Here is a 16051-nt window from a genome sequence, read left to right on the forward strand (position 1 = left end):
CGTCATGGCATGAACACGAATTTATCAGTATATGGGAGAGCATTTGAAATCACTCATTACTACAAGACTTTATCCTATTTATATCTCCCTACACCATTTTTTTCCAAGTCAAGATCACCATCAGCATTTTGATCAGGAGAGTGATATCACATCCACAATACTAAATTATTGTTAGACCTGGAATCTCTACCCAGGTGAGGAAGCCTGGGTGAAATCTGGTCCCCCGAAGTTTTCTAGTTCGTTGGATCCTATACCCCTTTTAACACATTACCCCCCTTTTTTTTCTACAGAGTTTATATTCTGGAATAACCATGTCCCACTGGTTCTCTCAGTTCTACTAGGTTTCTGTTATGCCAACTACAATCTGCTTTGCAACCAAGCACCAATTTGGAGGCTTCTGGCATTTGCATACAAATGCCTATGTACTGTGTCTGCTTCCAAATGATGGTTTGTGTCCTTCCCCCTCTGGCCTTTTACTATTTTTGAATAGCTTTCCTGTCCTACCATATGCCCATTTCCAAATTGTACCCTTTCTCCCTGGATGATCTGACCTGAATCAGATGCTGCCCATTCCTGTCACCTTTACCCTGGGGGTCACTTTAAAGCTGATCTGTAATCTTTTTGACATTAAGTACCAGCAGTCTGGTTACATTTTGATTCAAGTAGCTCAACTTATCTCCACTGCTTAACAAATCCAAACTCCTCCTCCCAACACTGCCAGCACATCCACACACTGAAACGTATAAGGGCAGTGTTTCTCAGACTGTGGGTTGGGACCCACTAGGTGGGTTGCGAGCCAATTTCAAGTGGGTCCCCATTTGTTTCAAGATTTTATTTTAAATAGACTTCATGCTTCCATGGTATGTGACTGCATTTGGGGAAATATTACAGATCTGTAATTGTAACAGGTTAGTATGTATTCGCTTTTAACGATGATAATCAATGAGGTTTACCCACACAATGGGTAAGTATGGATAGGATTGCAACCTAGGATTGTTAAACATTTTCCTGCTTGATAATGTCACTTCTGGCCATGATATCACTTCCAGGTTAATGACATCACTTCCAGTGGATCCTGACAGACTGTAATTCTGAAAAGTGAGTCCCAGTGCCAAAAAGTTTGAGAACCGCTGTCTTAGGTCCATCTGCGTTGCTGGCCCGAGTGTGAGACAGGTAGCATTTCTGAAACAGCTATCCTGCAGGTCCTGCTACTCTTCAGCATCCGACCTAACAACCTAGATGTGGTTTCTGACTGGTGACGTCACTGATGACAACATGACCTCTCCCTCCTCCCCAGCACTGCCCACCAGCCTACCTAGACAATGTCATGTTGGCATCAGCTGTGGTCTCTGCAGCCTTGACACCAAGCAGGGAAGTCACTATGTAGTCTACAGGCTCATGAAACCCATCTTGCTACAAAAGATTCAAAGCTTTTCCAGTGGTGTTATTGCCTTTTCAAGGAGCATCCTTAGTCAGAAGAGAGTGCAGACATGTCCCCACCCTTGACCTCCGTGGGCAGGATGAGAGTGTACAGAATCTCAGGCACACTGACTAGGGCAGAGTTTCTCAAACATTTAGCACTGAGACCCACTTTTTAGAATGAGAATCTGTTAGGACCCACCAGAAGTGATGCCATGACTGGAAGTGGCATCATCAAGTAGGAAAATTTTTAACAATCCTAGGCTGCAATCCTACCCACACTTACCCAGGAGTAAGTTCCATAGACTCTCAGAAGCATATACAGAGTAGCCTGTTTAAAGTACAGATTTGTAACATTTCCCCAATGTAGTCGCATGCCATGGTAGCATCAAGTCTAAAATATTAAAAATGAAATCTTGAAATGAATGGGGACCCACCTGAAATTGGCTTGCAACCCACCTAGTGGGTCCCGACCCACCGTTTGAGAAACACTGTTCTAGGGGACATAGGGGGCGACAGATCTGCCTCTGTGCAGGCTTCAGGGCACAAGAGAGGCCAGCCCAGCACACCGCAGGCAACGCAGCCCTGGCTGTGGCCACTGCTTCCCCCCAGAGGAACTGGGGCGATGCTCAGAGCTGTTGTGCTGCGCTGGAGGCGACGCCCTGAACCCGGCCAGCCAGAAGGCCACTGGGGAAGCGGCGGGACTCCTCTGGGGGGACCGGGAAGGGTCCCCCTCACTGCGGGGAGCCAAGGAGCTCCCTGCCCGGCCCTCCTCCCCGCTGCCCGCCTCCACTCACCCGTCAGGCCGCCCCCCTTGCCGTGGCCCCGCCGCCGCTGCAGGAGGAAGAAGGGGTTGGCCTGCTCGGTGACCCAGAGCGCGTTGGCCAGCAGCACCTCCTCGGGAGCCAGCCACATGATGCCGGCGATGCTCCGGCGGCGGCGGCGCCACCCGGGCCGGCTCACCCCAGCTTCGGGTCGGGCGGACGGTCGCAGGTGGGTCACGGGGCTGCGGACGTTGCGGCCGCCGGAGCTCAGCAGCTTCCGCGTCGCCTGCCTGCTGCGCCCCCTGGCGGCTCGGCTGCCGCACGGGCACGTCTCACCTTCGGTGAGAGTCGCTGCAGCCCGCCCCAGCAGCAGCCTCGGCTGCAAAGCTTATGCACGCTTTCCTGAGAGTAAGCCCCATGGAATTCAATGGTGCTTACTTCTGAGTAGACATGCATAGGCTTGGGCTCTCTCCGCATGCTCCAGCTACCCCTATTTTCTGGAATCTGGCAAGCTACAACACTGTCTCTGCATAGGCATGTCTATTCAGAAGTTCTATTGCGTTAAATGGAGCTTACTCCCAGGAAAGTGTGCATAGGATTGCAGCCTTAGTGCCCAAGCCGATGCGTGTCTACTCAGAAGTAAGTCCCGTTACAGTCAATGCAGCTTACTCCCAGGTAACTGTGGATAGGTAACCCCTACCTTACAGCCCAATCCTATCCACACTTTCCTGGGAGTAAGCCCCATTGACTTTAATGGGACTTACTTCTGAGTAGACATGCTTAGGATTGGGCTGTCAGCCATTTGGGAATACCTTGTTATAATTTTAAGGGCCGCTGACTAGTTATCTACCCCAGGAAAGTTGCATCTCTAGAAGTCACATCGCCTCCTCCAAGCTGACTAGATGTCATAACCATAAAAGAGGACAAAGCACCTCAAAATGTAGGACATGACAAAATAAGAGCAAATCATACATTGATTTCATGTGGTTAAGTTAAACGTACTACTTATTATTATATTTAGACCTATTTTACATATAATTTATTAACGACAAGAAGACTATGCCTTGCCTGCTGAGAGGGAAAAGAAGGACATTAAAGTTCTTTTCTAGGACATGAGGCTAAAAAGGAGGATGTCTGGTGGTCCTACCTTCCTCCCAAGAGATTATTATTATTATCATTATTATTATCAGTATTTATATACCACTTTTCAACAAAAGTTCACAAAGCTGTTTACAGAGAAAAATCAAATAACTAATGGTTCCCTGTCCCAAAAAGGCTCACAATCTAAAAGATGCAAAACACCAGCAGACAGCCACTAGAAAAGACTCTGCTGGGGTGAGGAGGACCAGTTACTCTCCCCCTGCTAAATAGAAGAGGAGCACCCACTTGAAAAAGTGCCTCTTACCCAGTTAGGAAGGGTTATTTATCCTTTCACTAATGTACATCCACTGGTGAGGCTCATTTTGAACTGCTAATAACTGAGTGTAGGACAATTGTGTCTTTTTGTAAGCTCAAGAACACATCCTTGGCTTTTAAAACTGCAGGTCTAGCCATTGCAGAATAAATGAGTCTAGTATCCTTCAGCAACACAAAACGGAGCAGGATTTGGGCAAGAATACTTTGTTTGGGAATAGGGGCAATGATCACATTTTTATCTCACCCTTTCTCCAACAAGATCAGTAGCATATACAGTTCCTGCCCCTTTTATTCAACAACCCTATGAGGTTGGTTAGGCTCATAGTGAGTGACTGGCCAAGGTCACACAGACTTCACAGCTGACTGGGGCTACAAACCAGGATATCTCTCATTCTACCCCAACACTTCAACCACTGTACCACACACTTTCTTCACTTTTATTTTGTGAAATATTTGCACACAAATAATTCTTTGATATTACAGACAGCACATCTAGAAGTCATGATCAAGGACTAACTAAAATGACACAAGGTCATGAGCAGCCAAGCTTCTGACCCCAGATATAGCACCATTGCTACTTGAGGGCCCAATCCTATCTAATTTTCCAGCACCGGTGCAGCCACAATGCAGTCCAAAGGGACCGGAACAAATGTTCCCCTACCTTAAGGAGGCTACCTTAAGACTGCCTCCCCACCACAGGATGCAGTGCCTGCCTGCCCCATTGGCACAGCTGCACTAACAGTGGAAAATTGGATAGGATTGGGCTCTGAGTGCACTACAACCACAGGCAGGATTTAGTTTTTGGCACACCACTGCCAACAACTTGAAAACAGTTTTAATGTAGTGCACCAGTTTGGTACTTACAACAGCCAAGAGCACTTCCATCTGAGGTAAGCTTTGCATGAACTTGATACAGGGCCTTCTCTGTATTTGCACCTAAGCTATCAGATGCCCTTCCTGTTTGGCCCCAATTATTTATCAGAATTTCCATATCACCAGTGACTTCACTAGGGTTTGTGTCACCCAATGCGGGAGGCCAGTGTGTCACCCCTATGATGGACCTCCTCCCATGCAGTGGGCGGGGCAATGCCCAGGCAATGGGTGTGGGTACCATTGCCCTGCCCCGCAGATAGAGATATTTCACCGCAGTTTGTTTCAATGTATTCTGCATGAAATTACACATTGATTGTCATATAACATGGTGGTATTATTCAAAAATACCAAGATAAAAATAAAAAATAAAATATGTTGTCCAGTAGTGGTGTTAGTTAGTCCTGGTGCAACCTGCATCCTCCTAGTGACGCCACTGATTACTTTGCCATTGCAAGGAATCCTGGGGTGTTCACCATTGTCCCTTACATTTTGCGGGGCAATCACTTGGCATGACCAGATCTCCTGAGCACTTCTTGCCTATTGCATATCTAGTGATGCACATGCAACTACTTGGAGAATTTCAGCATCCTGAGTCCTAGATATGGATTATGCATATGGTCCTAGGTTAGGATTACAGCTCTGCTCTAAATATGGGGGCAGGGGTTGACATAAGGTATTTCCCTCTCTATTTTTTGTCATTCACTCCCACCCATATGATTGCAGTTCTCAGTCATCCTGCACAGACAATTACAGCATTGTTAAGTGCCATGTATTTATTGATTTACTGCACTTCTCTTGATAAATACGCCAGGTGATTTTCAAGCAGAAGCATAACATACCAAGGGAATGTTCATTCAAGGGAAACATTCCAAGCTAGCAGTCAAAGCTAGCAATAACTCAACAAAAGCAACAATCTAGTCCTCATTTAAGCCATGGTGCTATGTGGAGATGTTACACACACATCCTTCTCTTTCTTGAAGGCTTCTTGAGAGCAGTGTGGTGTAGTGGTTAGAGTGCTGAAACAAAAGTCCAGGGTCAGATTCCTGCTTGGCTGTGAAGCATACTGGGTGGCACTGGCCCAGTCACTGTTTCTCAGCCCAGTCTACCTCACAGGGTTGTTGTGTAGATTAAAAGAGGAGGAGCCATGTACATTGCTATGAGTTTTAGAGAGGAAGTGTTGGATATAAATTATCATTAAGAAGAATTTATATACTGCTTTATCAACAAATAAGCTCACAAAGCTGTTTACAGAGAAATCCAAATAAACAAATGGATTATTATTCCAAAAGGGTTTACAATCTTAAAATAAAATAAATACTTCTCCAAGAACAGGAAGAATTCAGAAGGAGATAATCAAGTAGTAATTCTGGATTGCAAATACTAAAAAAATAAAAATAAAAAAAAAAGCAATAAGATTCCCTCCTCCCCCAATTGTGTGGTTTTTCGAACTGCTTGTCCAGTGTTGTGGGATTCTTTTCAGCTTGTGCAGCCTGAGGATGTGGACAGACTCCTTTGGAGTGTGAGGCCGTCTGCCTGCCTGTTTGACCCTTGCCCAGCTTGGCTGATAAGAGCTGCCCGGGGTGGACTGGCTGAGTGGACGGGGAGGGTGGTCAATTCTTCCTTGGTGGAGGGGACGTTGCCGCTCGCTTTGAAGCGGGTGGTGGTTCGCCCCCTCCTGAAAAAGCCCTCCCTGGATTCCACTGTGTTGAATAACTACCGGCCAGTCTCCAACATCCTGTTTCTGGGCAAGGTAATTGAGTGGGTGGTGGCGACCCAACTCCAGAGGGTCTTGGATGAAGCGGATTATCTGGATCCTTTTCAATCTGGTTTCAGGCCAGGCTTTGGAACGGAAACTGCCTTGGTCGCTTTGGTGGATGACCTACGCCGGGGACTGGACAGGGGGAGTGCGTCCCTGTTGGTCTTGCTGGACCTCTTGGCGGCTTTCGATACCATCGACCATGGTATCCTTCTGGGCCGACTGGCTGAGTTGGGAGTTGGAGGCACTGTTTTGCGGTGGTTCCGCTCCTACTTGGAGGGTCGGTCCCAGATGGTGGTGCTGGGGGATGCCTGTTCGACACCCTGGCCCTGGAGGTGCGGGGTGCCACAGGGTTCAATTCTGCCCCCCATGCTATTTAATGTCTACGTGAAACTGCTGGGAGAGGTCATCTAGGGCTTTGGAGCGAGGAGCCATCAATATGCTGATGACACCCAGCTCTATCTCTCCTTTCCTCCAGATTCCAGGGTGGCGGTTGAGGGCCTGGAGCGCTGTCTGGAAGCAGTAAGGATCTGGATGGGGGCTAACAAGCTTAAATTAAATCCGGATAAGACAGAGGCTCTCCTGGTTCGGAAATCCTCGATGCAGGTGCTGGATTATCGGCTTGCTCTGAATGGGGTTGCACTCCCTTTGAAGGAGCAGGTTCACAGCTTGGGGGTCCTCCTGGACTCACAGCTGCTCCTGGATTCCCAGGTGTCGGCTGTGGCTAGGGGAGCCTTCACTCAGCTTCGGCTGGTGCGCCAGCTGCGGCCGTACTTGGATCAGGAGAGAGATCTTGGGGTGGTGGTGGACAGGTCGATGAAAGTGTCGACCCAATGTGCGGCGGCAATGAAGAAGGCCAATTCTATGCTTGGGATCATTAGGAAGGGTATTGAGAACAAAACGGCTAGTATTATAATGCCGTTGTACAAATCTATGGTAAGGCCACACCTGGAGATGGGGAGGGATGGAAGATCGAGTCACGCCAGTGGCTGAACCGCATCCCAGCCTACTCCCGTACAATCCGGCTCGCCCTCTCAGGTCATCAGAGAAGGCCTTTTTACAAGTGCCGCCACCCAAGGAGGTCCGGGGGGCAGCTGCAAGAAATAGGGCCTTCTTGGTAGTGGCACCAACATTATGGAACTCCCTTCCCCTTGACTTGAGAATGGCTCCCTCTCTTGAGAGTTTCCGGCGAGGCCTGAAGACACTGCTGTTTACACAAGCCTTCTGATTCTTTGGCCTTTTTAACATATTTTACACATTTTGTAGTTTTTACAGGCCTGATTCCTCTGTAACTTGCTCTTTTGTACTCTTTTTATTCTGTCTTTTAATCTGACTACTGTTTTTTAAGGTCGAGGTTAATGTGTTTTTAGTGTTTTTATCTGCTATTTGTCTTAATTTATGTTTTTAAATGTGTTTTTTATATGTTGTTAGCCGCCCTGGGTCCCTTTAGGGAGAGGGGCAGGATATAAATAAAGTTTATTATTATTATTATTATTATTATTTTTCTGCCATTTTTGTGCTGACATTGACCTTAAATCTTGGAGAATAAGGAAGGAATGCTAACCACCCATTTGCTGAATAAGCTCATTAGAGGCTTTCTTGTATTATAAGCTTATTAATGCTCTTTCCATATGCTGTAGGGAATGAACCTCTCCACTGGCTTCCTGATATGGGGTAATCAGGTAAGGACATGCAAAGACAGTAATGCTCTGAAATGACAGCCTGGGCAGGTGGGAGAAGCACAGCACAATGGATTGTTCAGTGGTGACTGTGCATTGCCCAAATGGCCCCAATGAAACAGTGGGTCATTTGGGTCAACAGTGAACCCTCCTTATCTATAAGCTTGGCATCCACAGAGCCTCAGAGGACCTCTTGGACATGACTGGAAGTGGCTTCCAACTGTGCCTCAGAATATCTCCCAGACATGTCCAGAAGTCATTGTGGTGAATGGGAAGTCCTGGAGGCTTCTGAGGAGCCGATGATCAGTGATCTCTGGAGAATTGGGCACAGCCCTCAGATAAGTAATTGTGATGCTGCACTGCCCCCCCCCCATGGAATTCAGTATCCTATGGGGTCCTGGAACTGATCTCCTGTGAATACCAAGGGCCACTGCATGGCAAATCCTTGGTTCCCACTGTTTCACTTACCTGCTGGAACAAAATTTTAATTTATGTCATTCCATTTGCTGCCTGTGCTCAACTATCCCCGGTTGTCCTAAAGCTATCCATGGCAGCCATTCTGAATCTACAGTGGCCATCCCACCTAAGCTGTCAAGAGAGCGCAAGGCAAAGTAGCAAGAGAGTGTGGGAATCAATTCAGCAAAGCAGAAATCAGCAACAGGCTGGTTTCTACCCTGGGACAGGGCTGGCCCATCCAACTGAAACAGTCACCTCAGGCAGCAGGTTGGTGGAAGATGCTCATCTCTGCCCACTTGCCTTCACTGCTCCTCCTCCTCCTCCCACTCCCTGGGTGGGGGGAGGGAGGGATGATGGATGTTTGGAGGGGGGAGAAAGGAAGGGGAGGATGGATAAGGTGGTGGGTGGGTGCGTGGATGGGGGAGGGATGGAAAGAGGGAAGGAGGGAAGGATGGATAAGGGGGTGGGTAGGTGGGGGAGGGAGAGAGAGGGGGGGATGGATGAGGGGATAGATGGGGAGGGATGGAAGATCGAGTCACGCCAGTGGCTGAACCGCATCCCAGCCCAAACCCTCCCCGGAGCATGGTGCCTGCATTGCTGGGGAGCTGCGAGGGTGAGCCTCTCCTGCACGGGGGGGGGGGGGCTGAGCTCCCGGGGACCACGTCTTGTCCCTGCTGCGGCCGGAGGGCCTGCAGGGTCTGCTCGTTGCTGGCCTTTCTCTCTCCCCGTCTCCCTCCCTCTGAGGACCGCCAGTCGCGGCACTGGGGGACACAAAGGGGCAGCCCGGCGCCTCGGGGTCCCGGAGCTCGGCGACCCATAGACCGCAGGGAACGCAGCCTCCCCGGGCGGCTCCGGCAGCGAGCCAGCTTGCCCCGTGCTCTTGCCAGGCCCGCACCCGGGAGCGCCACCGCGCTCCGGCTGGGCCGCCCACCTGGAGGCGAACTCACGGCTCGGCCACGGTCCGCGTCCCCGCCGCGCCACGCGCCGCCCCTTCAGGAGCCCGGGCGGTGGCGCCACATGGTTCGCTGACGTCACGGCTGCTCAGCTCCAGCCCCGCCCTCCGCCAGCTGCAGCACCTGCGCTGGCCCGACCAGGCTCCTCGGAGCGACCCTTTCAGGTGGCTGCGCCGTCAGCGGGGGGGTCCCCACCTAGCTCTGTCCAGCTCCTCGGTGCAGCCTCTCAGGGCAGGCAGGCAGGAGGGGAGACGCTCCTTGCCCCCGTCCTCCCCGGACCCCGCTCCCCTTCCTGACCCTCTCAGGCTGGGTGACTCTCCTCCTCCTGGCAGAGAAGCCCCGGAGGGAGGAGGCCAAGAGGCCCGTCTGTCTCCCGCCAGCCAAGCAGGGCTGGTCCGAGCAATGCCTGCTGGTGCAAGTGGGCAGCAGCCCCCAGGGAGGCGTCCCTGCCTGCAAGAGTTCCGCAGGCTAATAACGGCTGATATTATAATGCCCTGAGGCCACACCTGGACTATTGTGTCCAGTTCTGGTCACCACATCTCAAAAAGGACATAGTGGAAATGGAAAAGGTGCAAAAGAGAGCGACTAAGATGATTACGGGGCTGGGGCACCTTCCTTATGAGGAAAGGCTACGGCGTTTGGGCCTCTTCAGCCTAGAAAAGAGAAGCCTGAGGGGGGACTTGATTGAGACATACAAAATTATGCAGGGGATGGACAGAGTGGATAGGGAGATGCTCTTTACACTCTCACATAATACCAGAACCAGGGGACATCCACTAAAATTGAGTGTTGGGAGAGTTAGGACAGACAAAAGAAAATATTTCTTTACTCAGCGTGTGGTTGGTCTGTGGAACTCCTTGCCACAGGATGTGGTGATGGCATCTGGCCTGGACGCCTTTAAAAGGGATTGGACGAGTTTCTGGAGGAAAAATCCATTATGGGTTACAAGCCATGATGTGTATGTGCAACCTCCTGATTTTAGAAATGGGCTATGTCAGAATGCAAGGGAGGGCACCAGGATGAGGTCTCTTGTTATCTGTTGTGCTCCCTGGGGCATTTGGTGGGCCGCTATGAGATATAGGAAGCTGGACTAGATGGGCCTATGGCCTGATCCAGTGGGGCTGTTCTTGCGTTCTTATGTAGGGGCTCTGCCCTCTTTGCCACTTTGCAGCCTGTTGGGTGCTTCCAGTCCCCAAAATGATGGCACTGGGTGCCGGGCCAAGCAGCAGACACACAGGGAGACCCAGATGGGGTGCTTCATTGCTTCACACAGCTGGCCACGAGAAGTCCCACCTGCCCACACAACCTGTGTGACACCACAAAACTCCCCCCCCAGACCCTGAGATCCAAGGGTGGGAAAGGGAGTCTGCTAGTCAGCCCGTGTCCAGCACCCCTGTCTGTCCAACTCCCTTTGAAAGACATCTAGGCCGTCAGGTGCTCTCACCTGTGGCAAGGAGTTCCACAGACCAATCAGAGCCAGGCAGCCCCTGTCCAGCCTTCCCGTCCAGCACTCCTGTTTGTCCAACCCACTTTAAAAGGCACCTGGGCCTTCACCATCCTTTTTTTTTTTTTTGCTGTCTCAGTAAAGTTTAATGAAACTGATGTGCTGAAATAGTAGTTGAACTGCTCTGTATTTTCTTTTATGCTGTTGGGGGAGGGGTTACATTTTCACTTTTGTTATGTTCTGTGATAGTACAATGCCTTATGCCAGTGGTTCTCAAACTTTTACCACCAGGACCCACTCTTTAGACTGAGAATCTTTAGACTGGAAGTGATGTTATCAAGCAGGAAGAGTTTTAACAATCTTAGGCTGCAACCCTACCCACGCTTACCCAGGAGTAAGTCCCATTGACTATTCTTGTTAAAAGCATATACATAGTAGCTTGTTAAAAGTACAGATCTGTAACATTTCCCCAAATGCAGTCACATACCATGGTAGCATCAAGTCTAATCTATTAAAAATAAAGTATTAAAATGAATGAAGCCTGAAATTGGCTTGCAATCCGCCTAGTGGGTCCAGTCACACAGTTTGGGAAACACTGTGTTAGACCTTTTTTAAGTAGAACTGTGGTATAGAAAATTTTAAATAAATAGGTAGGCTTACTTTTGGGCTGGGAGTAAACGTGCATGGATTTAGCCTGTGGCCCCTGGATACATGTGTGGATAGGTTTAAATATACTGTAATGGGGAAAATGATTTTGTTTAATATACTGTTATGGTTGACCTTGATGTCCCAGTTTAAAGGATGAAGGGAAACTTAAACCACAGGACACATCTCTGGAAAAAGGCAGTTTCCCCCTCAGAATTCCCCTGCTTCGGCAGCAAAAAGCTGGTCCTCCAGTTGTCAAAAGTTTAGGCAGACAAGGAACCCAAGTGGCCTGAAGCCCCCACTCTAAGCAGACAGCAGGAACTGAAATCAGTGCCTGACGCACAAGGAGAAGCCATTCCCTGCTGTGCTCTCGAGGCCAGATGCTTTTACCACAGTATCTATTAATAAAGTTATGCTACTGAATGAAGCTGCGCCTGCACAGCATTTCTCACTAACTTCCTGCGGGAATCACTGGAGAAGCAACAGCTTTGGTTCAGTTTTATCTTACTGAGAGATTACAGTTCCTGAAATACAAAGGATTTGTCTACTTGCTTGCTTATAAAAAGCCATCAGCTTCTTTTGAAAAATGCCTACTATCAGTTTGAATGTTTCTTGGCAGCACAGCTAGATTTGTCAGACTTCTATAACAAAACTATGAATGGATGAAACATCTTTCCTTTCAGCCCTCTTGGGATGTATGGAGCTGTCACTAACTACTGTATCTCCAATTGAAACATTTTCTGCTCTTTGATGTACTGTGTTGTAGATTGGCAAAAACAGACAACTTCAGCTTCGAAAGCAGCCCTCTCTCTAGCCACTTAATCCCAAGTATTTGTTCTAGACCCATTTTTGTCTTTCTCCTCTCTGATCCAACCAAGTTCCTTTTCCTGAAGAAGCAATCTGTTTTAAGATTACTGAGACATGGAGGAAGAATGCTGAAATGCAATGTAATATGAGCATGAGTCAAAATGCATATTTTCAGCACAATCCTGTCTTGCACTGGAACAGGCAGGCCATAAGGCCTGTGCGATACTCAGTGCAAGACAGGGGCCTGAAGTAGCTCAGCCAGAGGCAAGGAGAAACTCTTCCCCTTACCCCAGGTAAGCCACCACAGCCCGCCCTAATGGGTCTCTTTGGACTTGCGCCACCTCAGGAGATGACATAAGTTTGAGGAGAGTGGAGCGGCTTACAGCTGCTCTGCATTGCTCGGGGAATGGGGTTGGGATCTGGCTTAATTGCTGGGTCCCAGCCCTGCCTCCCGCTCCCTGCCCACCCTCACTACTATAGACATACAGCTTATGAAAAGGAACGCATGTGCATTTGAATCTTTTTTTTTAAGGAGGGAGGAGGAGAAACATATATGCTTCCCCCCATCTACCAAATCCTCTGCCAGTGGTTGCATGGCATCTAAGCACATGAAATAATAGCATGTAATATGTAGCATTTAACACAAGGGAAAATTAACCTGGTTGGGATATTTCTGCAGGACCATTTTCTGTGCGCAGACAATGACTTGAGTGTGCCCATGGAACTGAACAGATGTATCTTAGGTTGTCTCACCAACTGTGCACTGGGATCTGGCAGACAGTGAAAGTCTCCTTTAAAATGCAGAATCCTTTGAACATTAAGCAAACACAAGTTGTTTTTAAATAGCTTTTTATTGAAATGTATTACATTAGCAAACCCTAACTTAAAAGGTATACACTATTGACATGTCAGCATATACCACATAGCTACAATATAATAGTAGACTTACATCAAAATATGTAGACTAAGAATTTTTGTGGCTGCCAAGCTACAGCTTATCACACGTTTGAATGTTTCAATTGTCAAGATGGCAGGCTGCCTGCACATGTCCAGATTAGAAACAAGGCAAAAGAAACAGTCCTTTCCACTTTGCCAGGCCTCTTGTCTGCAGCTTGTCTGTATTTTTCAGCTCTTTGTTCACACTGGTAATCATAAGAAGGCAGAGAAGAGTTCAAATATGAATGCCTGCCACTTAAATTTCATTGCACACAATCTTTGATAGCTTAATTACACTTCAGAAGAGCTCCTGCAAAAAATTTTTCACACTGCATTTTGTGCATAGTTATTCTGGCTTGTACTTGGGCATCCTGAGCAGACATAAGGTCATTATGACCTTTAGGTACGTGGCTATCCACTTTATTTTCTATCTGGTTTAACACTATGGATTCAAGACAGCTCATATACAGGTTGTCTCAAGAAAATGTGCACACACTTTGCATTGTCAAATTTAGGACCCATTCCTATCCAGCACAGGAGCAACGGCTTCAAACAGCAGCTGCTGCATCCTAGGCTGGATTTGAGAAGGCTGGAGGTCTCCTTGGAGTAAACGGACATTAAAGCCCTAGCTTGCTCAGTGGAGCTTTTTGGAGCTGGTGCAGATTTGAGATGCCCCAGGTCGGGCTTTCAAGCATGGGGGGGGGGATAGGTTTTGGCAGAGGAGGCCTCTATTGGTCTCACCCCCTTCCACCCTCCCCCACCCTCCCACCAATCCCCTGTGCCACTCAGCGCTCACCTTGGCTCTCCCCATGGCCAGAGGTCCAACGACTGCATCTACCCTGCCAGCAAAACTTACTCTTTGTGTGCCGCAAACTTGCTTTATGGCATGCTTGCGACACCCAGTGCCGGTGCTGGAGCAGTGTTGAATCAGGTTGTTACTGTGCTATAATTCAAACATATAGTTTACACATATACTGCATAGGATGTACACAGAAGTAGTTGCTTGACCCAGTTATTAGTTAATGAAGTAGACTAAGTGCTTGAAATGTTCCCCATTGACTCTATACACCATTGACATGGTTGACTATGGGCTCTGCAGACATCCACCAACATGTGTGGTGAGACGGGTCTGCACATATCTTCAATTGCTTCCCTTATGTTTGAGTGTTGCAGGTTTTCTACAATGATGTAAGAATGCATGAGCATGATCTCTAGCTCATTAAAATGTGTACATTTTTTGAGACATCCTGTAGTTATATATGTTCAAATCATGACTCATGTTGCTGACATCCTGAATCACAAAAACACACACACACCCGATTCTTATGGGTAGCCACAAACCTAGGGACTGCATGTGTAGTTTTTATGTGGCGCAAAAAGAGGACATCTATCCAACATCCATTTCTCTCACTGCAGAATTTGACCAAATAACTGTGACACCATTAGCTTTGTAGTATTTGAAAGAACATTTTCTTCCAGCTTAATGCAGTGATAGTTTTATCACCACAGTGAGCAATGTACAGATGAAGAGAAAAGGCAGCAAAGCATAACAAATGTCTTTTCTGGTGGCAAGCTTTTCCTTCAAAAAGATAATGTTGATTTCCACAAATATCCATTGGATTGCTCCCCCTTTTTTTCCTGGCAAGGCTTCTGTGCTTTTAATTGCATGGCAGGAAGGAACCTCAGCAAGAGCAGCTTTCCCACCATCAATGCATCTTCAAGCCAAGACAAGTGGTTGAGTTTTGGCATGGCATGCAGCTGTTAAAGGCACAGGAGCCCTGTTAGAAAAGTGGCACCACAAGCCCTCTGTTCAGTGTATGGATAATTTTAGTTGTGCAGGTTTTTCTTCCTGACACAATCATCATAATGCTGTATTCATTGTCACATTGGAGACAGCACAGCCTAAATAGCACATAGCAAGCATCTCCTTTCAATTCTCAGAACAGAAGGATGCTAACTTTGGAGGTCGGGCAGCCAACATAATTCCAAATTTGATGTGCTTCTGTGCTGGGGGGAGGGGGAGAAGGCAATTCTTCTCACCAAGGTACTGAGCTGAATAAGTGACAGCTATTTTACATGTGCTTTTTTTTTTTTTTAATGCAGAACCACTTCATTAGGTTGTTAACAAATGTGATAGCTGGGTTTGGGATGTTCTTCTACTCACTTGCAGCAATCAATAAATTTCAAGCAATAAAATTGCACAAGTTCCCCCAAGGCAATAAGAACATGTGATTTTAGAACATGTAATCCTCCAATTACTTGAAGGATCATATTTTCAGTAGCCATTATTAACAGTCAGTGACTGATAAGACTGGCAATTCTAAGGGGATAAGTCACTGACTCCTTACACTAGTAGTGTAGACCTCTTGGAATCATGGAGACCACACTGATTTAGCAAGTCAGCAAATCATCCTCTTGCATTTTTCCACTTTATTCTATTGTCTGAATGCACCAAAAGAAACACTTACGGAGGTACAAGCAGGCAAACGGAAACGAACACACACTGAACTAAAAAAAAGTCACTGGAAACACACCAATACAGATGCAAAGCTTTAGCCATTATGGTTCAGCACCCCAGAATGCCTGACAACTACAGTATAAGGAAAACTGTGTGCAGATGAGAGACATATAAGCCAACAAGCAGACAAACATACATGCACTTACATAGCATCATTCATGCAAGAAGCTTGCCATTCTTCCTAAATATTAATGAATGAAGCCTCACATCACTTCTGTGAGGCATATATTATTCACATATTATATTTGAGGAAACAGAGGCATTGAACATAACTTGTTTAGAACTGATGGAACGACATTATCTTCTGTTCAAGAACTCCTAGTTTCCAACCTGATGTGTTAGTCAGGTCATCAGGTCATCTTCCATGGTGTCACTGAACTGATAG

General features: G+C 47.6%; 1 protein-coding gene across 2 annotated transcripts in view; it reads right to left on the bottom strand.

Moving 5' to 3' along the window:
- The window catches only part of TBC1D9B (TBC1 domain family member 9B), a 48522-nt gene extending 46112 nt beyond the window's left edge, over nucleotides 1–2410 (bottom strand). For both annotated transcript variants that reach the window (XM_066613939.1, XM_066613938.1), the window contains exon 1: nucleotides 2217–2410. In XM_066613939.1, coding sequence (XP_066470036.1) covers nucleotides 2217–2334 — 118 coding nt within the window. In that variant the 5' untranslated portion in view covers nucleotides 2335–2410. The remainder of the gene's footprint in view (nucleotides 1–2216) is intronic.
- Nucleotides 2411–16051: the final 13641 nt, after the last annotated feature.

This window comes from Tiliqua scincoides, chromosome 2, assembly GCF_035046505.1.
Source record: "Tiliqua scincoides isolate rTilSci1 chromosome 2, rTilSci1.hap2, whole genome shotgun sequence".
In the NCBI taxonomy this organism is placed as follows: domain Eukaryota; kingdom Metazoa; phylum Chordata; class Lepidosauria; order Squamata; family Scincidae; genus Tiliqua; species Tiliqua scincoides.